This window comes from Impatiens glandulifera, chromosome 1 (assembly GCF_907164915.1).
Source record: "Impatiens glandulifera chromosome 1, dImpGla2.1, whole genome shotgun sequence".
Taxonomy (NCBI): Eukaryota; Viridiplantae; Streptophyta; class Magnoliopsida; order Ericales; family Balsaminaceae; genus Impatiens; species Impatiens glandulifera.
Genome location: NC_061862.1, coordinates 31,597,625 through 31,622,458, shown reverse-complemented (window position 1 = coordinate 31,622,458; position 24,834 = coordinate 31,597,625). Strand labels below are relative to the sequence as shown.

The following is a 24,834-nucleotide window of genomic DNA, read 5'->3' as shown; positions in this document are numbered from 1 at the left end:
ACTTGCATGTTAGAATATCTTCCACTTTTCATAAATGTCACAAACTTTGTAGGTTAATGCTACTGGAGGATATACGTAGTAATGGCTACATGTATTGCCCCTTTTGAGGCAATTCATGTAGCCACGTTCAGCTAGCCCTCGAGAGAGGCCTCCCAGCTATCATTCGCAACTTCTATATCGATATTGTCTGGGAACAATTGACTGCAACTAAAACCTCATGGAAATTCATTGTGTGGAAAATGGGCAAGAACAATGTCTCCTTCCTATTCAATATATTGCAGGAAAGCCTGTGTTCAAATCTCTTGGCTCAGCAAGATGAGAAGTTCATCTGGCAAAAAACTGTTGATCCCCATTGCTTTTCATCAAGGCCTCTCATTTTCTAATTTTGCACTCTGTAATATCGCTCTCAATGTTGGAAATCAGATGGTATACCTCTTTGCAAAAGAGACTCAGATACTTGATCATATTACTATCAAAACCACTTTTGCCTTGATTGAGTGGTGGGAGTAACAAACAATGGATTCCCATCCAGAACAAGTCATCTACTACTTCATAGAAAGTATCTTAATTTCGAGTTTTAACAATTATATATGTTTTCTGCAGAAAACATCTTGTGGTCAATCAATACAGGAGTTGTTCCTGAAGATTTTGTTTGAGGAGCACTACATAATTGTAAGTCAATGACAAAATATTTGTGGTCATTGCTTACACCTTTTAATATTTTCTGACCATCTTCATCCAAAGAGGCCTCGTGATGAGGATCCATTATCTCCTTCCTTATAACATGATAAGGAATATGCAGACTATGAAAGTTTCAATGCTGTTGTTCCTTAGAAATCTTTTACTAAATAATATTTTCTTTCTTTATAATTATAATGCCCAGTTTGTTTTGGCGTCAACTTTGACCTACAAGTCCACCGACAAAGCTAATAAAGCACACTCTTGAGTGCACATTGGTGGAGTGCCAACCAGGCAGATAATTAAATATTGTGTACATTTCTTTGTATAATTATTAATTATTATTTTTTTAAATTTCATTTTAGGAAGTTAGCACAACTAATAACAACCTACCATATCAATTTAAGTCATTTTAGTTTTTATTGAATTTGAATCTCTTAGTCAAAACTTTTAATTCATAAATTTATATTAATATAATTCAGAATTTCATATGCATAACCCTATTCATGTTATAAGCAACAAGTGGCATTTTCTGTATGGTAGTGCCCAGACTATTTTAATACAATTTGAAAAGAAAATGCCAAACTTTTAAGCATTGATTTCACTTTTTTCTTTTCCTAATAGAATAAGTAATAATTAACTCAATTAAAAGATACCTTTAGAAATAACTTATATCAAACTAAAGCTCAAATTAGAAGTGAAAAACTAGAGCAAATATTTTAATAAGCTTGTAATTAACTAAAAGAGTTAAAATGTTTATTTTTTAACACCCCTACCAAATGAACTATAGTTGTGGTCCTAGTCATCCTAATTCAGTTCACATCATTCAACACATATATAATCAGACTTGCATACTGAAAAATGATCAAACAAATTCCCTTAGTCATACTCTTCAATCTATACAATAATTATCATTTCATATGTGATCATTTTTTTCAATCATTGCACCCACACCAACCAACCGTCATGACCCCTAACTCTAGATCTTTTCATGAAAATTGAACCATGTTAGATTTCAGAGTGGTAAATCCCTTAGTCTAAGGATCTTGTCATTCATATGAGCTAGTCAGGTGAGTGTTTATAATTTGATTATTAGTATTCAAAACCAAATCAAGATTAGCTATGATTTGGCATCATGAATACTGAATAGAGGTGAGATGGCCAAATTGGTGGGTAGGGCCCTTGAGAACAAAGTGAAAGCATCTACCTTGCTATCTGTGGCTGTCATTTATTCTTCCTTTATTTAACAAAACATTTCAAATAGCAATTGAATACTATAGAGACCTCAGAAACAAATGTAGCATCAAAGCAATGCTCTCTACAGAGGTTTTGCTTTTTCATGATTTGTTGTTGGCTTATGTTTTCTACTTCATTCAATTCTATGAAACTTCACACTTCCCTTATTATTTATTCTTTAGAGTAGGCTAACATAATATTTTAATGTCAACCCTCACTTAACCAAAGTATTTTAAGTGAGAAACGAACTTGAGATATCAACATCTGAAGTCAAAACTCTTTCCACTTAAACTATTATGACTTATGAGTGATTATTATGATCAATAATATTTTAATCATCTAAAAAATACTAGCAATGACAAACTAGACATATATTTGACAAGAATTTACTAAAAAAAAGTCAAGAAAAAGGAGCAGCAGCCACTAAAAGAGAATTGACTTATAATAAAATTCAGAGCCTGATATACCTTTTTGGAAGAAAATCCACAGCTGCTGAAGAATGGAGGTTTTACTAACCTAAAAGCACATTTAATTCATTGATAATAAAAGTTATGCAAAAGTATCCCATATTTGACATTTAAGATTAAATAGAAAAGAAAATGAAAAGGTTGAATTTTTAATTACAGTTAGGATGGTAAAAAAATAACAGTTTAACAGTAAAGGGTACTGGGTCCTCTTTAATATAACCATCTCCATAGTACACATATGTTAATTTTGTAATCCAGTTCTGGGTTTTATGACCGTTGGGAAAACCACACATGTGCAGAGATTCAACTACGAGACAAAAAGAAAGGCAAAATACTCAACACATGACGCACAAATAAAAAAATGGTTAGGTTTGTTAAGTTCCTCGCACCACCACTTCCTTCTTTAAAAGAGAAGGGCCATTAGAGTATAATTGAAGGGACTACTAATAATTATATATAGAAGGGAACACCCACCACTCCCACCGCTCCCACCGCCTGTCAGTTGGCAAAAAATCTCTTTTCTTTCTCTCTCTCTCATTCCTGTTCTTCCTAATGGCTATCAATGTTCTAATTTGTTTGGTTCTCTTCTTGTCCTTCACGAGCTACTCAAGTAAGCTCTCTCAGATCTTGCCATGTTTTGTTTTTCTTTCTTTCTTCTTGGGTTTATATCTTTTCCCCCTTTTTGTTTGATAAATCATTCAGGGGCAACATACTGTGTATGTAAAGATGGAATCAGTGACCAAATTCTTCAGAAAGACATTGATTATGCCTGTGGAGCTGGGGCTGATTGCACACCTATCCTTGAAAAGGGGGTTTGTTACAACCCAAATACAATTAAGGATCACTGTCATTATGCAGTCAACAGCTATTTCCAGAGAAAACTCCAAGTTAATGGTAGTTGTGATTTTTCAGGCACTGCTATGACTTCTTCAACTCCCCCCAGTGGTTAGTTAGTCTCTCAATTAGCTAATTTCCTTATTAGATTTAGGAGCAAAGTTAGAATATTCGTTTCTTTATTCCTTGGGGGGTGATTTTGCAGGCCAGAGTACTACATGTGTCTACCCATCAAGCTCCACAAGGTTTGTTGTCTCTGTCATAATTTGTTTCTTCTTCTTTAGAGTAGATCAACTCTTACTCACTTACCCAGAGGTTAGATCAAGTGTTTGGCCATGTTTGATGTCTGGTCTAAAAAAAAAGAAAAAGGATTAAACTTTTATACTTTCATTTTTACAGTAGCACACCAACTCTGGGTACTCCTATAGGTGGTGGTACAAGCACCAACAGCAGCAATCCAACAATCTTTGGCAGCCCCCCTACAGGAACAACTGGGAGTTTTGATAACAATGCCCTTTCCATCCTTAACAATTCCAATCTATTAGGGTCATTTACTTTGACTCTATTGCTCTCATACCTCTTATGCTTCTTCAGATAAAAGAAAAGATGGGTACTGGGTAGTGTTTTCTTGAGAGTCAAGATGATTTTGATGTGTGGATGAGATTTCTCCAGGGTAGCATAGAATTATCTAGACTGGACACAACCCCCATGGGTTTTTCTTTTCTTTTCTTTCCCCAATGAGAAAAGCCTTGGGAATTTGATGATTCTCTTTTGAGTGGGGGGGACTGGAGAGAGGTAGAACCTGATTTCTTCTTTTCTAGACTGTTACCGTCTGTACATGTACTGAGAAGAGAGGCTATATATATTTTTTTCAAAACAATTAATGAGAATCTGTACCATCTATCTTATTATATTTTTCTTGTGTTATCTATTTAAGTTAATTATTGGGATGGTTATGAATTGTCTGTTTTGCCCTTCTTCTATAAGGACAAGGGGTTAAAACAGGACATTCTAGAGTTGGGCACTTCTTTAACCATTATTTATCCGCACTATCATTTAGAAATGCAAAAGACAAGGGTTTAGGCTTAGAAAAGTTTGTTTTATATATAAGGTTTCTAAAAGAAATGTTCCTTTTTGCTTTATTTTATAAATTGTCATGGGGTTCATTTTTGTAAGTAATTTATAAATCCCTAAACTATACATGCTACCACATAAAATACGGGGTTTATTTGATTCCAAATGAATTTGATTACTCACCTGTTAAACCTGAAATCCCCCAAGATAATCTTGAGCATATATGCAAAATTCCATATAACACACTCATTCCTCCCACACAAGCATTGAACTAGATGCAATGTGTTAGTTGGGGAAGTGATTAGAGCTAATGTCATAAATAGAATAGTAGCAATTATGTTGAAGTTATGAAATGAATTTGTTGAATACTATTGTTAGATTTTCTTTCTCTTCTTCATTGCATTCTCCCTAGCCCCTAAGGTTTAATATCTGGAATCAGATAGTATAATTGATGAAACGATACGTGAATCAAAACAAATTGTATTGAGACGAGAAGATAAGATAAGAGCTAAGAGCAATTAAATTAGATGAGAAGATAGAACCTTAGATACTAGAGAGAATATGATATGAAAGAGAGATTAACTCTCATAAGAGCATTCAACTAATTTTTTTCAATAACAACAATATAATCGCTACTATTCTATTAATACTATTTTATCGTAATCACTACTAACCGCAACTCCAAACATAGGTCATTAGCCTTAATCCCTTTCTCTCTAATGCAGCACACAAAACGTAATGTGATTTAAAAAATAAAATTCTCGGGACAACTTTGGTTGGTTTACACTTACTTTTTTCACAAACAATAAGTCATTGAACACTTACTTTTTAGTTTTTTTTGCAAAGGCGATGTTTATTACGACTCCTTAAGGTTCTGGAGAAATAATCAAACTGCTGTCCCAAAATAGTGGTCCAGGCTGTTTGGTATTTACTGTACAATTCGTTGGGGAAAATTTCTTTGAGCTTTGACATCTTAACTACATTTTCCTTATCCATGTTCTTCATGAATGAGTGAAAATTAAGTCTGCAAGTGTACACTACCACTATGAGAGATCACAGCCTTTTGGAACTGGAAAAAAAAGACTGACCCCAGTAAATTTTGAGAATGTGAATATTAAGAAATGAATATTTTTTCAGAATAAGTATTTCCTTATCTTAGAAGCCCATAAGGTTATGGTAACAATGGAGAAGAGAGGGAACCTTTATTAGTAGAACAGACAAAACTCTCTGACTGGCAATTTTCTTGACAAAACTCCACTATCAACTTGGCAGCAGCAGTGGGCTTTTGGACATGAGGTAAGTGACCACACTCTGGCACTAGACGAAATTTTGCATTTGGCAGTTCACAGTGCAACCTCTAGTAGAACATGCAATCATAAACAAATTATTTTTTCATATATATCTTCTTCTTGCAAGCTTTCATTTTCTTTTTAGGATAGAGACAAATTAGAAATGCTTATAATTAAGTACTAACCACACCAAGTTTATTGCTGATAATTTGATCATCCTCACCCCATATGATAAGCGTCCTCTGCTTCACCTGAATTATTACCAATCGCGATATCACTTCCAGGAACTGCATTCCCTTTTATAAAAAGACATGCTCGAAAGGAAATATATTTCTTGTCATAAGAAAAGTTGCTGGAATAGACTCATAACGGATATTTTGTGGAGGCTACTGGCTGTCCACTAAATATGAGAAATAACAGCATACCTTTTTTATTTGTGAAGACACGTTATAACCCCCACTAGTCATGAAAGACACAGTTGCATCCTCCCACCAAGGCAGCAAACAATGCAAACGACCCACCTACAATTTAAAAACCCGGATCAGATATGTAACGTAAATCTGAAAACACTCAAAATATTTTAGATCATATTCATTGGTAAGGGCTTACATTTGTCCAGTCTAAGCATTTCTCAAATGGTAAGCCATTGAAGACTAAATAGGTCCCATAGAACCGCAATGGAATGCTCTTCAACACGTAAACCTGATGACAATCATTAACAGTCCTGATGAGATGTATGTCACTTTGAACTCTTTTTTGTTTGTTTTTGAAAATGGTCACTCAAACCCCATGACTTCACGGACATAAGTACTTGCGAGTCTTACAAGTTTAAGGAGTTTTTAATTGATTACAATTTTTATTTTCAGTACAGTTATAACCTGATATTAACAATAAGACACAAATTGATCTATTAAAGATAAGTAAGTATATGAAGCAAAAAGTGACATTAATACGTTCTTCTGTTTTCTTTGGTAAATTGGTATGACTTCCAGCTTTAGAGCTGAAGTTACTTCTCCTGATAAATATGTGAAATAACTTAGAACTGTTGGCATTCAAAGAAGGAAGGAAAAAATTAAAACCGCTGCTAATTCAAATACTTCAGTCTAGTCTCAGGCAAGAGCAGATGATTGGACATTAAATTTTCCAATTGACATTAAAACAAGATCCTACTCAAGAAGCAACAAATGAATTTATAAAAACAATTAATTAAGTTCCTACATCTCACAATCAACAACATAAAGGAACATAATCATATTTGGAAGTTAAAAAAGGAGAGGATGTACCCCAGCATAGGCTACTGCTTTAGGTAATGTAGCTAAGTCCCCAGTACCTTCAGCATAAACACTCGCAGAAAGGAAAACCAGGCTATCAACCTGTAATAAGAATCCCTGAGTTTCTTGTTATCATATGAAACAATCGATAATAAGGGGAAGTCCTTACAGCCTCGGGATAATTAACTGCAAAGTCAATAACAACAGCAGCACCAAGGCTAGGCCCAACTAATACCATTGGTCTTCTGATATGAGTCTTCCAAAACTACATAATACATGATAGAAGGAAAGAAAAATGTAGACTCTTTGACAAGTTACAGAATATGGAAGTGTGAATTCATAATCTACCTGATAGAGGTGTTCGCGTTTCGAAGCAACATCACATAGAGGAAGCCTTTCTGATGATTATTATGATGAAATGGTATTAGAAACTAAAGTGCAAAGAAGGGTAATTTCTAGAACTGAGTTGTGAATAAAAGCAAACCTAGTTCACAGAATCCCCAACCAAGAATATCAATTGCCCATGTCTCCAAGCCGGCTTCCTCAAGCAAAGGAAGCGTGTATCTCCATTCTAAGCAAGAGCTGGAGAATAACAAACTTTAAAAACACTAGGAATGATTCATATTTAAGAAAACAGGTAACATTATCCGCAGAAGACTCACCTGTCAAAACCATGGAGGAGCACAACTGGGTTGGACTGTTCTTGTACTGCTAATGGCTTCACGTAACTGCTCATTATTGAACTTTTTGAGAAGCTAACCTTTGGAAGCCACAAAAATTAGGTTATCTGCCCATCGATCAATAATATGTCTAATTCCATTCACAAAAAATATGACAGCATGATATATAAGAGGGCACAGTGTGTGTGCAATATCCTTTGAACGAGATAATGAATTTTCAACTCTATCAAAATACTATAAGCTAGGGTTTTAGACTAGCACGGACCAAGCTACAATTGAGATTTGTGTCTTACCCAGCCGTAGATCCAATGAACAAAATAGGTTAAATTATATGATACCCTACGTTCTAAGCCATGAATTTGGTCTATATTGAGTAGCAGGGCAAGTAATAATATTCTCTGTCATTAGCTTTGTACAGAAAATTGTGAAATTTTGGAATCTTACGTAAACCTCATGCTTACGTAAAGCTCATGCTCAATGCCTTTAACAATAGTAATAAATAAATTTATAGTTCCAAAGACAATACCACCGTCGAGAAATCTTCAACGTATTCAAATAAAACAACGATGCATGTAGTATTAGAGCCACAATTCGATAGTTTCTAGATAATCCGGCAAAATAAAGAATAACAATAAAGCGAGTACGAAGAAGAAACAGTAATAAACCTTACTGGCACTGGTATTCTCTGAATCCTAGTAGCCAATTTTCGAGCATATGGATCTTTGATATTCTCTACTTCTTTAGGGAGAAATGAAGGAAAATTCTCGGCCAAAACCTTGAAGTGAGATGGTGGCTGGAATCTCTTCGCAGTGTTCAGAGAGGAGCATATTGATGCCCGGACGGTGCCTAGTGAGAGAGTGGTCACCGTCGTCGTCATACCACTGCCGCCGCCGGTCTATACTTCCGACTCTATCGATCCCGCCAGATTGCCAATTGACTGGATATCAAGCTGCCAACTGCCAAGTGATGGCATTCAACTAAAAGGATTATGCTTTTCTGTAAAAAAAAAATAATATAAAGAACGCGCTGAATTGGTTGATATTTGTTTATAAATAATTAATTCTTATTAAATATAAAATAATAAATAATACAATATAACATTTACAAAATTAAAATAAATAATTTATATAAATAAATTTATCAATCAAAATTATTCAATCATGTTTAAAGTTGATGAACTGATTTAAATTCCTGAAAAAAATCGGTTGTAGTAAAACAAGTCGAACGAACCAATAAAATGGTGTCGGAAGAATCTCTACTAAATATATTGAGCGACATTTAAAATATATTTAGTCGATGGTTGATAAGTAACACCGAAAAAGATTATACAAAATGAAAATTTATCATCTACACATATAATCGAAATGATGAGAAATCTATATAAATTATGGAAAGATACATTTAAGAGATTATTCATATAAAATATAAAATCCAAAAACTTATCCATCAAGGTAACACAAATACACAATGGTAAAAGTCGACTTAAAATATAAAAGAAAGCGATTTGTGTTTAAACAGAATAACTGTGGGATGTCATACTAGATTTTCTTTATTTTCAAAAACTTTTTCGTTATACAATGAACAAAAACTCAACATTCGATTATTTTATCTTTTGTGCAGTTAAAAAATGAAAAACACGAATTCGAGAAATGATGACCAACCCAACATATCTAAGAAAAAGAAAAACCACTCCGGCTAAACAAGAATATATATATAGATAGATAGATAGATAGAGAAATGATAAATCCTCAATTATTTTTCTTACTATTCTCGCAAGTAGATTAACTCGAGAACGAACAGAAGGGAGATAGCAGGTATTCAGGGAAATTGATATGGACACGCCGGAAAGGGCTACGCGGGCTCCACGGGCTCCACCACCGCCGGGAGGAGGAGGCGGAGGCGGCGATCTATCCGCCATTTTTACTGTTCTTGTTTGTTTCCTCGCTATTTTCTTTATGGTAGGTACTCTCCTCCTTCTTTCCCTCTTTGACTTACTTATCGATCCATCAATCAACCTTTGCACAAGCTTTTCGTGCATCTCCTACTTTATTTATGATAAATACTCTTTCATTCGACCTTATTGCTCTTAATCGACGACTAAATGCGCTCATGATAGTTTTATGAAGCTATTTGTAGTCACACAAATTTCTCCTTTCTAGGTTTCCAAATATATGTTTTTTTGTTAACACTGAACTGATTTCTAGCAACAAGTTAAGTAAAAGATGACTACTTCACTAACTTGCTGCTGGTTCTGTTCTAGAGACTAGAGGCCAAATAATTTACCATTCAATTTGACCTCATTACATGAAGAATATTGAGAATCATCTGAACTATTTCAAGAAAAAAGCTGACATGACCTTCATACAAAACTGTAGTTAATCCTTCCAACAACATCAGCCCTTAAGAACGGCTTTTCTGTTGTGCATCAAGTTCCTGAAGGCCATGTTGGGGTCTATTGGAGAGGTGGTGCCCTTCTGAACACAATTACAGATCCAGGTTTGATTGATTGAGCTGATCATTTCTTTTATGGTTGATTGAACTTACCTCTCATTGTCTGATACCTGTTTTATCGTTCATGTTCTATTAGGTTATCATATAAAATTGCCTTTGATTACTGAATTTGAGCCGATTCAGGTCACCCTTCAAACAGATCTGGTGAGGAATCGTGTTTGTGTTGGATAAAGAAAATATGTTTTGTCATTTCTTCATTATTAGGATCACAAATTATTATCTCTGCTGGTTTTAATAATACAGGTTAGAGATATTCCTTGTGGTACAAAAGGTGGTGTTATGATTACCTTTGAGAAGATAGAGGCAAGTCTTCTAGTTCCTGGTTATTTCTTGTTGACGAGATTCAATTTTTTGAGCCTGAAACTGCTATTTTTCACAATCATGATTTCATCGGAAAATCGTTAAAGTTAAAATTGAATATTTGTTTTGGTACAAGTCTGTGTATTGGATGATAATCAAAATTATATTTTGAATCATTAGCAAAATGTGATAACAAATAAGCTCATTATCTATGTATTCTGTTTTCAAAATGCCTTGGTTAGGTTGTTAATCGACTAAACAAGGATTATGTGCACTCTACATTGCGTGATTACGGAGTAAATTATGACAATACATGGATCTATGATAAGATTCATCACGAGATCAATCAGTTCTGCAGTGCTCATTCCCTTCAGCAAGTTTACATCGACATGTTTGATCAGGCAAGAGATTAAAGTTTTCTTTAGAGTTGATAATGTTAGCTTGATTTGGAAACAACTATATGAATTTTGTCCATATGATATTAGATTGACGAGAAAATGAAAGACGCCCTTCAGGCTGATTGCACGCGATATGCTCCTGGTATTGAGATACTAAGCGTACGTGTCACAAAGCCCAATATTCCAGAAAGTATAAGGCGTAACTTTGAGCAAATGGAAGAAGAACGCACAAAGGTAAACTTTCCATTTCCCTCAAACTTGACTAATGTGTTCTATATCCCGAAATCTTAAATTTTTGTGTGTAACCGTAGGTATTGATCGCGATAGAGCGCCAGAAGGTTTCCGAGAAAGAGGCAGAGACAAAGAGAAAGATAGCCATAAGTGAGGCAGAAAAGAATGCACAAGTGAGTCTGATCCAAATGGAGCAAAAATTGATGGAGAAAGATAGTGAGAGGAAGAAAGAAGAAATCGAGAATCAAATGTACACTGCTCGAGAGAAGAGCTTGGCTGATGCTAACTACTATAGGTTGGTTGGTTAGTTTAGTACATTCATTCTTCTATAAACAATATATTTTGCTTATCCCATAACATAAAAAATACTGAAATACTGCATTTCTTTTATTCTCATCAGAGCATTGAGAGAGGCAGAAGCAAACAAACTGATGATTACTCCTCAGTTTCTTGAGCTTAAATTCATTGAAGCAATTGCAAACAACACGAAGATATTTTTTGGTGACAAGGTATGATTTTTATTCTTTTAGAAGTTTATTTTTTCTCTTATGGGATCGATTGAGCACATTACTTTATTAAAAAAATGGTATGCAGGTGCCCAATATGATTTTTGATCAGAGGCTGTTGGGAAATTTCTTGCAAGATGTGGATAGGAAGGATAACTTGGAAAGTTGAGAGGGACACTGGAAAACACACAAACAGGGTTTATTCATCGGAGGTGACTAGTACAACTCCCACCGCCATGACCCTTTCTTAAAATATGGTGTTTTTAGTGGGAATCGAAGAACATAACATTAATTTCTTCTCCTTTTTTCACTGTTACATGTTCCTCGAGATAGACAAAGCTTTTATGTCTGTAATTGTGATCATGTTATTCATAGGTTTTGTTGATTGCTTCAATCTTCATGCTCCATGATAAGCACTAATCTTCAAATTATTTGCTTCACACATTTTATTACAGCTTTGCTATTGAACTATCTATCTCAATAGGAACATATTTGGCCCCTAATAAAAATGAAATGGTAATGTTGCTCTTCAATCAGAAATTCCATCAAATTTTTTCTCTCAATCTTTTGTTATTTTTGCTCAATTGGAGATCCTCCATCTTGATTGAGTCAAATCCGAAATAATATGCAACGAATTATGTGTTTAGCAGAGAAGAAAAGATTAAACAAATAAAAATTTTTAATGTGCAACGAATGATGTGTTTAGCAGAGAAGAAAAATTAAACAAATAAAAGATCTAACGGTTTATTAAATCGTTAATTAGTTAGTTTAGTTTGATTAATTAGTTAGTATTGAATTCTTATATAAGGAAACATATAATGTTTAAATAATAATTTTCAACAATAACAATTTCAGTTTATACTTCTTATTTTTCAAGAATTTAACCTATATGTTTTCTCATATTGAAGAAGATTAAGTAAAAATATATGTTTGGAAGCCAGAGACCAGATCCCAACAAAACAATTAAGATTTGGAAGAAAACATTATATTACTGTTTTTATAAAATAATAAAAGAAAATTATAACAAATTGGGCATTTGGTCTAGTGGTATGATTCTCGCTTAGGGTGCGAGAGGTCCCGAGTTCAATTCTCGGAATGCCCCTTAATTTTATTTTTTCCATATTTTTATTCTTGTTATTCTTACTTGAACTTTCATTGTGTCGAATTCTCGAAAATGAGAAAGAAAAAATTGTCTACCCTTCAAAACATTAAAATTCTGAGATCCAAAAGTTCAAATTCACACCCTAATGGTTATTTTTATTGTATATCATCTCCAAAGGATGATCAGTTCAATTCTCATAATAGCCCTCTAATGAAGAATTTTATTGTCTATCCTTCCCAAAATCGTTTGGGATTAATGGAGAATTTTATTGTCTATCATTCCCAAAACCGTTTGGGATGTATTTTTAAATACATGATAGCACTCTAATGGAGAATTTTATTGTCTATCATTCCCAAAATCGTTTAGGATGTATTTTTAAATATCATAATAACACTCTAATGGAGAATTTTATTTTCTATCCTTTCCAAAACCATTTTTAAATTTCATAATAGCACTCTAATGGAGAATTTTATTGTCTATCCTTCCCAAAACCATTTGGGATGTATTTTTAAATATAATAACCATTTGGGATTTATTTTTTTAATATTTGGGAGAAAGAAAAATAAACGGACAATAAATAAAAAAATATACGCTAGAAGGAGGGGTTGAACCTCCGACATTGTGGTTAACAGCCACACGCTCTAACCAACTGAGCTATTCCAGCTTATACACATTTTATTTATAATTATCATACTCTTATTAATTAAAAATATTATATAAAGTAATTTAGTTCTAAACAAAAGGTAGTGATAGAGATTGAGAATTTTGTGTGATGAATTGTGTCGGGAATGATATGCAATACATATTTGAATTTAAATCCAATAAGAGAGAAATTTTATTTTTCATATAAAATCATGTGTTGTCACATTATTCATGATATAATTAATGACACAAAATTCCCGCTCTTTGTCATTACTCAAACAAAAATTAGCAAAAATAAATTAAGAGTAATGATAGAGAGCGAGAATATATATATATAATGATGCTTAATTTTTAAAGTGTTCGGATTGCCGGTCGAGAGCTGTGGTTAATTTGGATATTTATGTGAGAGTAATTGGATACTTGGGTCGGATTGTGGGTTGACCCGCCCATAAACTTAAAACGGTTAAAAATAATTTTAAAAATGTTATTGGTAGGTTTCGACTTGCAACCTAACAAAAACAAGTACAACCTTTAACCAACTAAACTAATAACACTATATATTTAAGATTCAACATCAAATTTGATGAACGCGAGACATTTTAAAAATAAAAGTTCAAATTTTTAACTAACTAATCTATATATATATAATGATGCTTAATTTTTAAAGTGACCGAATTGCCGGGTCGAGAGCTGTGGTTAATTTGGATATTTAATCTGAGAGTAAATGGATATTTGGGTCGGATTGTGGGTTGACTCACCCATAAACTTAAAACGGTTAAAAATAAATTTAAAAATGTTATTTGTAGGTTTCGAACTTGCAACCTAATAAAACAAGTATAACCTTTAACCAAATTTAATTGAGATGTGGTTTGTCGAGGGATAATAGACCGGTATCATTTGAAAGTGATTAAAGAAATATGAATCATACATTTAATTGACCAAAGTGTGAGGTCACGATGTTAATTATTAAAAAATATGAATCAAATATTTGATTGACAAAGTGAAAATGTAAAGTCACGAAATGAAAGATTCATTCGAAAAAAATATGTGATGAAACATGTGAGAAAATAAGTTATTTTATCGGAGTGAATAAAATATGGAATGAGAACGTTATATTTTTTATTTTAATGATTTTAATAATTGAATAAATATTATTATAATTTTTTTAATTTTTTTTATTTGTATTTGTATCGTAAGAAAATTTTCCTAGTTTAATATAATGAATGTTGTAAAAAAGAAAAGATTGTGATAATATGTGATTGACTTGGAAAATTAAATTTCTCTCTTTTATTAGATTTAAGTACAATCAAATGTTAAACATCACAATGATAATAAATTCTCGATCTCAATCATTACTTCGTTCAATTATTGATACAGTTCCTAGGGTTAGCAATAATTTAGGTTTTGAAGATTATGAGTTGATTGTTTAGAAAGAATTAATGATGACAATAAATGTTAGTTATGAATGAGTTTAATAGAGGAGTGTGAAAGAAATTGTGAAGAAAAAAACTGAAAAACCCAGTTAGTTTAAAGAATTGGCGCGAAATATACGGGAAACCATACATTGTCATCCTTCTTCAAAAAGTTTATCATCCAAAAACCATACCATTTCCCTCCCCCAGGGCCTCCTCCCTCCCTCAACCTTCGCCACAAACATTATTGCAATCCATTGCATATTGCAGATTGCAGAGAAAGAGAGAGGGAGAAGGCGAATTATTGCGCGGAATAATCGTTGATGCAAATCTCTGCTAATAAGGTGCGATTATTAGTTAGGTCTTACTTTTTAATCCTCATTTCCTTCCTACCTATTATAAGCATCATCGATCATTTTCGTTTAGCTTTTGAATTCGAATGTTGTGATTTTCCACCAATAATGATGTTGGTTGCAATTATGTATGTATGTTTGTATTTGGGCTCTTTTACATTTTTTAAATTTTTTGTATACAGTTTTCTGGAGAATCTCTGAACGGCAATGTTGCACTTCCATGGGAGGGTGGGAGTGGAACTAATTTCCTGGAGCTTCCTTCACTTCGTTTTGTTTCCCAATTCAATTAAGGGATTGCACGCCAAATTCTATGTTTGCTTCATAAATTCGTGAGTTTCCTCTTAAATCTCAATATTTTTTATGTAATTAGTATTGAATGGTTTAGATGCCCTACTTTGATCTGAACTGAAACTCCGTTAACTGAACTTGCATAATGTTTTAGGGAATACTATTGGCTAACTGCTATCTTTTTTAGATGAAAATGTTGAGAAAATAACATTTGATCATTCTGGACAATAAGTGCAATGAAACAATCAGTCACTTCCTTTCTTAAAATCATCAATCAGTTCACTAATGTGCAGGCAGTTGATCCATCATGTAAAATGACAGTATTCGTATTTGGTATTTCAGTTATGGAGTCTACAAGCATAACTCAAACCAAGGATGGCAAAGATAAAAAAAATGGCAAGGCTACTCTTGCCCCACTTGAGCATGAGGAAGAGGAGGAGGAGCAAAACAGTACTAAAGATTTGGAGAGCAACACTCCTTTAGGTATAATAAATTCCATACCAAAAGAACTTGGATGTCTTGGATCCTCGTATAATTAGATTAGATTAGATGATGTTTCATAATAGTAATGTTGTTGTTCTTAACTTGCTTATATATTATCAGGAGAAGGATGGTCTCGAAGTGATATGTCACCACGGGCTTCAAATCTCTCACATGTAAATTCCTGGTGCAGCAACTCAATGACAGAGTCTCCTCCCATTCAAATGATGGGTAGATGTGAAGAAGCATCAGAATGGAGTAACATCTCTGGTGAGTCTTTATTTAGCATTCACATCAACAGTTTTCCCAAGATGAAATATGCTATCTCTAAAGTTGAGGAATCATACGAGACTGCACGATCTAGTGAGACAATTATACCGAACCAACTTTCTCCAATAAGAGTAGGGAGAGGAGACTATGATATCATAGCAAGCTCCAGAGCCAAAAGGTTAGAAGATAAAATTGCAAGAACAACTGTTAAGATTGATGCTGACGAAAATGATAACAAACCATCTTCTTTGGAGAAGTCAGAAGAGAGTTCTAATATTGATCATGGAACAAGTTCTAATATTGATCATGGAACAACCACCGATGACAAAAACCCACCATCTATCATTCCATTGTGAGTTTTATTTGAATGTGAAATTTGTCTTTGCTATGTGAATTGCTAATTTGTCTTTTATTTTCGTCTCCAGAAAGAAGAAAAAGAGGTGGGCTGAACGCTGCTGTTGTGGAAGTATATGTACATTATCTTGTTGCAAGTTGCCCAAATGTTGCAAGTTGCCCAAATGTTCCCAGTTGCCAAAATGTTGCCAGTTGCCAAAATGTTGCAAGTTGCCAAAATGTTGCCAGTTGCCAAAATGTTGCAAGTTTCCAAAATGTTGCCAGTTGTCAAAATGTTTCCAGTGTAAATCTCTATGGAAACAGGATTGTTGCAGTTGGTCGCTCAAATGGTGCCAGTGTAAGAAACCTAACTGCTGTCATTGGCCAAAATGTTCCTCTTGCAAGTGTTTAAAATGTAGTAGTACTTGTTGTAAGTGGCCCAATTGTAGTTGTCTCCCCAGTGGTCCATTAAGTTGCAGTTGCTTAAAGTCAATCAGTGGTTGTTGTTCTCCTTCATGCTTTAAATGTTCAAAAGGGTTGAGCTGCAGTTGCTGTAAAGGGGGGTTGTCTTGTTGTAAATGGACAAGCTGCAATTGTTTTAAACAGCTTAGTTGTAGCAGCTGCAAAGGGTGTTCCATTTGCAGTTGTTTACCGTCTAGTTGCAAGTGGCCAAGTTGTAAATGCTTCAGTTGTTCTTGTATCCCGAGTTGTGGCTCCTGCGGTTGGCCAAGTTGTGGCTCCTGCGGTTGGCCGAGTTGTGGCTCCTGCGGTTGGCCGAGTTGGTGCTCTTCATGTAAATGGCCTGCAGCATGTTCATGTCCTAATATTAGTAGGTTGAGACATTGGTGCAGTTGCTTCTGTTGTTGTTGTAATAATGGCAAGTAAGTATATATATATATATAGTTTTCCCAAGATGATTCTCCTGGATCTCTAATTATTTACTTAATGCAGGAAGACAGATGGAGCTGTGCAAACTTCAGATCTCGATCAAGATAAGAAGAAGAAGAATGCAAGTTTCAAAGAATGGTTTTCTTGTTTGTTATGTAAATGAGTATCTGTTGCTGAAACACATTATATTATATGATAAGATTTAGTGTTAGTTGTCTCCTTTTTTATGCTCGAATTTCATCTAATCTATTACTGTCAAATAACATTCGGTGTAGTATTTAACCACAGGGGTCCATAGCTCAGTGGTAGAGCATTTGACTGCAGATCAAGAGGTCACCGGTTCGAACCCGGTTGGGCCCTTTTTAACCTATTCCTCTATTTTTAATTTTTAAAGATTTTCTTATGTGATGTTTTTTCCAAGCAATTTCTGGCATCAGGGAAACTTTTAGGAAGCAATTGGTCTCAAGGTACTATAATAAACTTATTTACTCCAACCAATTACCTTCTTTCTGCACTAATTTTCATTCTACCCTTTGCAGTGGCTCAATGTTTGTTGCTCTATAGACCCCTTTGTGAATACAGGTATTTTAGTTTTTATATTCTCATGAATCTGGTGCAATTTTTCTCTTAGTCTGCAATATTGTATCTTTTGTTTACAGACATGACCCAATTTGATTCACTATGAGAATAGGGTAGTGAAAAAGTGCATGTAGACTCCTAAACAAAGAAAGCACACACTACAATAACCCTTTTGACACAATGCTAACTCTAATTCACTCAAGTTTTTTTTCTATACAAGGTGTTTTTTTATTGATCCAAAATAAACTAAAAAGTGGCATCTATTGTGAGAAAACTTAAGTATTACAAACAAGTAATAAGATCATAATTTATTATAAGTTAGTTAATTAAGAAAACATCCCATAAATCAAAATGAAAACTCAAAACTCCCAATGTTCTTTATTAGATGAATGAATCACCAAAATCGTCTGATTATAAGGTTGCATGATATGGGTATCTCTATCCATCTTTGATTTAGTACTTGTCTTCATTTCTGATTCACATCAGCATAATTTTGTTTTTCTTAAGGACGGATCGTTTATTATTATTATTATTATTATTATTGTAAATGGCATGATTGTGAAAACTCTGAACTCATGAACTCATGAACTTGAAGTCAAAGTTTTAGAATTTTTTTGATTAATTTAAAATTTGAAATCAAAGTTTTAACCTTTACAAATTTTATATGATCTGATTGAGGTTCTTGCGTTCCGAATTGCATTAATTGTTGTTTCTGGAATGATCTTTAAACAATGTTCATATCACTTTGCATTGCATTAGATCGGTTCTTCTTATTAGTTGAGTTGAATGTTTGATTGATTCATTCATTTCTCCCCATGCTTATTCGTTCTTGTTAAATGCTTAATTTTGAATAGATAGATACATAGATAGAGTTGGCTTGGAGCGGAGTTGCGGATTTTCCAGACTGTATATAAACTTGAGGTAGATTTGTCAGAATACATTGCTGAATTATCAGATTTGTCTATCAAAGAGAGGGACTTATTTTCTGTGGCATTGTCTGGTGATTATGTCAATGATTTTATAGGGTAATTAAAATGATTCTTACTAATATCTTCTTCTTGAATCTGAACCACCTTCTGCTGAATATTGTTTGTTAATCAATTTCCATTGAAATCATCAGAAAACTATACGCAATTCATTTACTATGTTATGCTAGAGAGTCAGCAGGACAGCATTCGCTTGAATATCTATGCAAACTTTATGTCTAAGGTATTCTTAATTCGTTTACTCTCATCATCAATTCAGATTTCTTTTTGATCAATCTTTCTATCTATATATATATATATAAATATGCAGGTTTTCATTGACTATAGAAATATACACTATATAAAATATAACATGTCAGCTGAGGCAGCTTCCGAACATTATGAAAACTGTCTGGCTTGCTCACCACTTCGGTTAGTGGTTTCCCTAAATTCGACCCGATACTCTTGGTAATGGGTGAAGATGGTCATGTTGGTTCTCTGTTTCCAAATCACCCAATTCTGAAAGAGAATAATCTTTGGGTAACTTTCATCAATGACTCTCCTAAGCATCCATCAAAGAGAGTCGCTTTAACTCTTCCTGTCATCAACTCTTGCTTCATATGTGGCTGTTATAGTCACCGGAACCAATAAAGCACATGCCACGCATTTGGCGTTTCAAGATTATGATAATGCTGATGATCCAAAGGTGGTAGTACCTCCGGCCAAGTTGGTCTGACCAACAGAAGGGAATTTGGTTTGGTTTCTGGATAAAGAGTCTGCTTCGGAACTGGACCAAATATAATCTTTGATTTGGTATTTGAATGAATGAGTGACAGAGTGTTATACTCACAATTAAAAACTCTTTGTACATATTAAATGATTTGGAAGAATACATTAGCTATTAGCTTAAGATTTCTTCGTTTATGTACATAAATTTCATAAAATGAGTCATATTTATTAAGTTAACAAAATAAAATAAAAATAACAACATTAAACTACAACATATTTAACTTAAAAAATCTTCTATTTAATATATATCTAATATTTTATATTAATTCCTTTGTTATGAAATAAAAAGTAATAAAGTATGTTGAAATTGTAATTTTTTTTAATAATTTTAATTTGTATATGTATTTTATTTATAATTAATAAATTAATAATAATTTTAAATCAAATATTTTTAAATAATAAATTTATTTTTAATTTATATACAATCTATTTATAATATATTTAATTTTTAATAATTAATATATATAATAATAATTATATAAATATCTATATATATATATTATAAATAAATTATTAAATATATATATATAATTATAATTAAAGTCAACTAGACACAACAATAATATAAATTCTCTTTTCTAATAATTATTTTCTCTCCTAATAAATAAATAAATAAATAAATAAATATATATATAATAATAATAATAAATCAATTATCTTTCTTAATAATTATTTTCTCCTTCCTAAATAATAATAAAAATAATAAATAAATAAATATATAAATAAATACTCTTTTCTAATAATTATTTTCTCTCTCCTAATATATATATATATATATATATATATATATATATAATAATAATAAAATTATTTCAACAATCACAATTAAAGTGTTGATATAAAAAATATTAGGGTTAAGACCAAGATTTGATACAAATTTAGATTTTAAAATTGCATTATATATATAATGATGCTTAATTATTAAAGTGTTTGGATTGTCGGGTCGAGAGCTGTAGTTAATTTGGATATTTATGTGAGGGTAAATGGATACTTGTGTCGGATTGTAGGTTGACCCGCCCATAAACTTAAAACGGTTAAAAATAAAAATAAAAATGTTATTTGTATGTTTCGAACTTGCAACCTAACAAAACAAGTACAACCCTTTAATTAACTAGGCTAACAACACTTTATATTTAAAATTCAACACCAAATTTAATAAACGCGAGACATTTTTATAATAAAAGTTCAAATTTTTAACTAACTAATCTATATATATATATATAATGATGCTTAATTTTTAAAAAATTTGCAACTTAACAAAAACAAGTACAATCCTTTAACTAACTAGGCTAACAACACTTTATATTTAAAATTTAACACCAAATTTGATAAACGCGAGACATTTTTATAATAAAAGTTTAAATTTTTAACTAACTAATATATATATATATATATATATATATATATATATATATATATATATATATATATATATATATATATATATATATATATAATGATGCTTAATTTTTAAAGTGTCCGAATTTCCGGGTCGAGAGTTGTGGTTAATTTGTATGATTCGAACTTGCAACCTAACCAAACAATTATAACCCTTTAAGCAACTAGGCTAACAACACTTTATATTTAAGATTTAACACCAAATTTGATGAACTCGAGACATTTTAACAATAAACGTTCAAAATTTTAATTAACTAATTTATATATATATATATAATGATGCTTAATTTTTAAAATGTCCGGATTGCCGGGTTGAGAGCTGTGGTTAATTTGGATATTTATATGAGAGTAAATGGATAATTGGGTCGGATTGTGGGTTGACCCGCCTATAAACTTAAAACGGTTAAAAATAAAATTAAAAATGCTATTTATATGTTTCGAACTTACAACCTAATAAAATAAATATAACTCTTTAACCAATTATGCTAACAACACTTTATATTTAAAATTCAACACCAAATTTGATGAACACAAAACATTTTAACAATAAAAGTTCATATTTTAAACTAACTAATCTATATATATATAATGATGCTTAATTTTTAAAGTATCCGGATTGCCGGGTCGAAAGCTGTGATTAATTTGGATATTTATGTGAGAGTAAATGGATACTTGGGTCAGATTGTGGGTTGACCCGCCCATAAACTTAAATTGGTTAAAAATAAAATTAAAAATACTATTTGTATGTTTCAAACTTGCAACCTAACAAAACAAGTACAACCTTTAACCAAGTGTGATTGAGAAGTGGTTTGCCGAGGGATAATAAACCGGTATAATTTGAATGTGGTTATACAAATATGAATCAAATATTTGATTGACCAAAGTGTGAGGTCAAGATGCTAATTATTAAAAAAATATGAATCAAATATTTGATTGACAAAGTGAAAATGTAAAATCACGATATAAAAGATTCATTCGAAAAAAATATATGATGAAACATGTGAGAAAATAAGTTGTTTTATCGAAGTGAATAAAATATGAAATGAGAACTTTTTTTTAATATATTATTCGTGATTTATTAAGAGTTTTAAACATTGAATAGATATTATTATAATTTTTTTAATTTTTTTAATTTTTATTTTTATTCATATGCATCGCACGAAAATTTTCCTACGATGAATTTTAAAAAGATTTTTAAATAATGAATGAAGAGGATGATTAGATAATAATAAGTATTTTCTTGTTTTATTTTTTAATTAAAATAATTTTTATTAATTAATTTTTATAAAAAAATCAAAATATTCTAAGCTTTATATTTCAAATAAATTTATTTGATAAATAAATTAAAAATAATAAATTTCTACATAAATTAAAGATGATAAGAAAAGTTTTCTATTTTTTTAAATATATATTTATCAAAATAATTTTATTTATTAAATCACTTATTTTTATGAATTAAATAATCTTATTTTTATTTTTATTAAATTTTAATTTTAATTAAAAAATATAATTTTAATAATTAATCATAAAAACTTTAAAAATAGAATAATAATGATGTGATATAATTATTTCTTTTAAAAAAAAAATTCAATCAAAATTTAAAAATCTCACATTCATTGTAACAATTATCCACGTGATTCTTGTTTAAAATTTTAAAATAGTTTTCATACTAATTAAACAATACAAATGTATATGTATGAGTTTCATTTATGATATAAATTATCAAAGTTTATATTCTTTGAAACTTATAAATAATATAATTATTTTAATTATTTCGGTCACACAAAAACATTGCATTTGACATCTCAAACAAGTCAATACATTTTTATTTGTCCAATTTAAAACACTATGCATTTTATTTTTACTTTTCCCAATTCTTTAGACACTGTAAAGGGTAAATTTGACTAAATGACCTCAAAGATGGGGTTATTTGAGGTGGTGGCAAAAAATAAATTTTATTGCGTTCGTGGTCTTTTATTTATTTTTTTGACACATTTGTCCTTTTCGCGAAACGTTAAGGAATTTAGCGTTTCGCGAAGTGGATTAGGGTTTATATAAATACTCAATTTTTTTCATTTTTTTCATTTCATTCATTTCTTTTTTCTCTCTTCTTTCTCTACTCTTGTTCGACGGCGGCGACGAAGGCTACGGCGACTACAGTTAGGGCAACGTAGGAAAACATCAAAGATAAGAAAACTCTAACACCCTAACCCTGAATCGATGTTCATAATACTGTTCTTATTTCTATTATCTTCATTTCAAACGATTTATGTTGTTCTTAATCAAACCCTAACCCTAAATTAATTTAATTTGTTCTTATTGTTCATATTGGTTCATATTGGTTCATATTTTTGTTCATCTTATTGTTCATATTTGTCGATGATGATATTTGTAGATCATATGGGTTCCATTTCAGGGAAGATTCACTTCGCGTTTCGCGAAGGCACATCGCGTTACGCGAAGCGGCACGCGAAACGATACAGTCGGCACGCGAAGCGGCACGGTCGACACGTGAAGGCACATCGCGTTACGCGAAGCAACACGGTGGTCACGCGAAGAGTCATCCTTTGTAGCGAAGGGCCATCCCTTGAGCATTTTGTTTTACCTTTTGACTCATATTTTGTTGGCTATTTTCGTTGTTTAATGTTCTTTGCATCTTTTGATGTTTTAAGATTGCCTAGAAAGACAACTATTTAAGGTGATTAATAATAAACCTATTGTATCTTTTTCACTAGTTTTAGTGGATGATTATCCAATTGTTGGATTATCTTAAATTTAGTTCTTTGTGATAATTATTTTTGAGAAATTTATAAGGCCTTGTTGTTTTCAAATAACCTTAATTACTATATAAGTTATAGATTCTTAAATGAGTTTATTTGAAATTAATCTCAAATCGATTAAGATTTACACCTATAGACTAAGACGAAATATAGTAGATAAAAGATTGATAGAGTTGAGGATACAATGTTTGTTCATAATATTCAGCATAACCCTAAACCTATTCAAATTAAAACCCTTAAATACTAAGTAAACATTAGCAAAAGTCTCAACCATAGTTAAAAACTTAACTGATAACGCAAGACAGACAAATAGGCCTGAATATGAGCATATGACATATTCTTTAATCAAACAATACAAAGAAAATCATTCTTCATTCAGCTGAAAAACAATAGGAATCGAATTTGGTGTTTTACACAAATCTAAGTACAACTCTGTGCCGCTTCACGTAACGCGATGTGCCTTCGCGTGACGATTGTGTCGTTTCGCGTGTCGACCGTACCGTTTCGCGTGCCGACCGTGCCATTTTGTGTGCCAACCGTGTCGTTTCACGTAACGCGATATGCCTTTGCGTGCCGACCGTGCCGCTTCGTGTGCCGACCGTGCCGTTTCGCATGTCGCTTCGCGTAACGCGATGTGCCTTCGCGTAACGCAATCTGCCTTCGCGAAACGCGAAGTGAATCTTCCCTGAAACGGAACTCATATGATCTGCAAATATCATCATCGACAAATATGAACAATAAGATGAACCAATATGAACCATAAGAACAAATTAAATTGATTTAGGGTTAGGGTTTGATTAAGAACAACATAAATCGTTTGAATGAAGATAATAGAAATAAGAACAGTATTATGAACATCGATTCAGAGTTAGGGTGTTAGAGTTTTCTTATCTTTGATGTTTCCTACGTTGCCCTAACTGTAGTTGCCGTAGCCTTCATCGCCGTCGTCGAACAAGAGCAAAGAATGAAGAGAGAAATGAAATGAATGAAATGAAAAAAATTGACTATTTATATAAACCCTAATCCACTTCTGCGAAAAGAGCAAATGTGTCAAAAAAAATAAAATAAAAGACCACGAAC

At 32.2% G+C, this 24,834-nt stretch overlaps 4 protein-coding genes, 1 long non-coding RNA gene and 3 other non-coding genes across 12 annotated transcripts; 6 read left to right on the top strand and 2 right to left on the bottom strand.

The window, feature by feature from the left end:
* Positions 1–81: 81 nt before the first annotated feature.
* LOC124922806 lies at positions 82–877 on the top strand. Its single transcript, XR_007097898.1, has 2 exons — positions 82–426; positions 604–877. It is a non-coding gene; the product is annotated as an uncharacterized LOC124922806 (long non-coding RNA).
* A 1,445-nt stretch (positions 878–2,322) lies between these two features.
* Positions 2,323–8,520, bottom strand: LOC124921641 (uncharacterized hydrolase YugF-like). Of its 5 annotated transcripts, none has more exons than XM_047462321.1 (11): positions 8,195–8,520; positions 7,512–7,604; positions 7,334–7,431; positions 7,198–7,247; positions 7,019–7,114; positions 6,862–6,951; positions 6,188–6,280; positions 6,004–6,099; positions 5,764–5,829; positions 5,490–5,646; positions 2,323–2,430 (listed from the first exon to the last, which is right to left on the bottom strand). In XM_047462321.1, the coding sequence occupies exons 1-11, from the start codon at positions 8,404–8,406 to the stop codon at positions 2,426–2,428; spliced, it is 1,056 nt and encodes a 351-aa protein (XP_047318277.1). In that variant the 5' UTR covers positions 8,407–8,520; the 3' UTR covers positions 2,323–2,425. The 5 variants fall into 5 exon arrangements, with proteins under 5 accessions (XP_047318277.1, XP_047318276.1, XP_047318275.1 ...); XM_047462320.1 differs by lacking the exon at positions 2,323–2,430 and adding an exon at positions 5,170–5,313; XM_047462319.1 differs by lacking the exon at positions 2,323–2,430 and adding an exon at positions 5,318–5,358.
* LOC124921642 (PLASMODESMATA CALLOSE-BINDING PROTEIN 4-like) lies at positions 2,791–4,125 on the top strand. The gene is made up of 4 exons (XM_047462322.1): positions 2,791–2,991; positions 3,084–3,326; positions 3,421–3,460; positions 3,615–4,125. The coding sequence occupies exons 1-4, from the start codon at positions 2,934–2,936 to the stop codon at positions 3,811–3,813; spliced, it is 540 nt and encodes a 179-aa protein (XP_047318278.1). The 5' UTR covers positions 2,791–2,933; the 3' UTR covers positions 3,814–4,125.
* A 781-nt stretch (positions 8,521–9,301) lies between the features above and the next one.
* On the top strand, positions 9,302–11,900 carry LOC124919795 (erlin-2-B). The gene is made up of 9 exons (XM_047460130.1): positions 9,302–9,487; positions 9,905–10,025; positions 10,117–10,184; positions 10,284–10,343; positions 10,583–10,741; positions 10,826–10,972; positions 11,050–11,264; positions 11,370–11,478; positions 11,564–11,900. Exons 1-9 carry the CDS (start codon positions 9,362–9,364, stop codon positions 11,642–11,644), a joined length of 1,086 nt encoding a protein of 361 aa, XP_047316086.1. The 5' UTR covers positions 9,302–9,361; the 3' UTR covers positions 11,645–11,900.
* A 605-nt stretch (positions 11,901–12,505) lies between these two features.
* Positions 12,506–12,577, top strand: TRNAP-AGG. Its single transcript has one exon. It is a non-coding gene; the product is annotated as a tRNA-Pro (tRNA).
* A 590-nt stretch (positions 12,578–13,167) lies between these two features.
* On the bottom strand, positions 13,168–13,241 carry TRNAN-GUU. Its single transcript has one exon. It is a non-coding gene; the product is annotated as a tRNA-Asn (tRNA).
* A 1,713-nt stretch (positions 13,242–14,954) lies between these two features.
* On the top strand, positions 14,955–17,609 carry LOC124923703. Its single transcript, XM_047463669.1, has 6 exons — positions 14,955–14,975; positions 15,167–15,256; positions 15,566–15,755; positions 15,876–16,374; positions 16,448–17,236; positions 17,307–17,609. Exons 1-6 carry the CDS (start codon positions 14,955–14,957, stop codon positions 17,404–17,406), a joined length of 1,689 nt encoding a protein of 562 aa, XP_047319625.1. The 3' UTR covers positions 17,407–17,609.
* On the top strand, positions 17,532–17,603 carry TRNAC-GCA. The gene has a single exon. It is a non-coding gene; the product is annotated as a tRNA-Cys (tRNA).
* Positions 17,610–24,834: the final 7,225 nt, after the last annotated feature.

What these genes read in the sequence shown, in the direction of transcription:
- LOC124921642 (XM_047462322.1), top strand. Translation starts at nt 2,934, where the DNA reads ATGGCTATCAATGTTCTAATTTGTTTGGTTCTCTTCTTGTCCTTCACG. An exon ending in TTCTTCAACTCCCCCCAGTG is followed by an intron (nt 3,327 to 3,420) that starts GTTAGTTAGTCT and finishes GTGATTTTGCAG; the next exon opens with GCCAGAGTACTACATGTGTC. An exon ending in TACCCATCAAGCTCCACAAG is followed by an intron (nt 3,461 to 3,614) that starts GTTTGTTGTCTC and finishes TCATTTTTACAG; the next exon opens with TAGCACACCAACTCTGGGTA.
- LOC124923703 (XM_047463669.1), top strand. Translation starts at nt 14,955, where the DNA reads ATGCAAATCTCTGCTAATAAG. An exon ending in AGCTTCCTTCACTTCGTTTT is followed by an intron (nt 15,257 to 15,565) that starts GTTTCCCAATTC and finishes ACTAATGTGCAG; the next exon opens with GCAGTTGATCCATCATGTAA. An exon ending in TGTTGTTGTAATAATGGCAA is followed by an intron (nt 17,237 to 17,306) that starts GTAAGTATATAT and finishes TACTTAATGCAG; the next exon opens with GAAGACAGATGGAGCTGTGC.
- LOC124919795 (XM_047460130.1), top strand. Translation starts at nt 9,362, where the DNA reads ATGGACACGCCGGAAAGGGCTACGCGGGCTCCACGGGCTCCACCACCG. An exon ending in TCACCCTTCAAACAGATCTG is followed by an intron (nt 10,185 to 10,283) that starts GTGAGGAATCGT and finishes TTAATAATACAG; the next exon opens with GTTAGAGATATTCCTTGTGG. An exon ending in ACATCGACATGTTTGATCAG is followed by an intron (nt 10,742 to 10,825) that starts GCAAGAGATTAA and finishes ATATGATATTAG; the next exon opens with ATTGACGAGAAAATGAAAGA.
- LOC124921641 (XM_047462317.1), bottom strand. Translation starts at nt 8,406, where the DNA reads ATGACGACGACGGTGACCACTCTCTCACTAGGCACCGTCCGGGCATCA. An exon ending in CTCCTCCATGGTTTTGACAG is followed by an intron (nt 7,432 to 7,511) that starts GTGAGTCTTCTG and finishes GTTATTCTCCAG; the next exon opens with CTCTTGCTTAGAATGGAGAT. An exon ending in TTGGGGATTCTGTGAACTAG is followed by an intron (nt 7,248 to 7,333) that starts GTTTGCTTTTAT and finishes AATAATCATCAG; the next exon opens with AAAGGCTTCCTCTATGTGAT.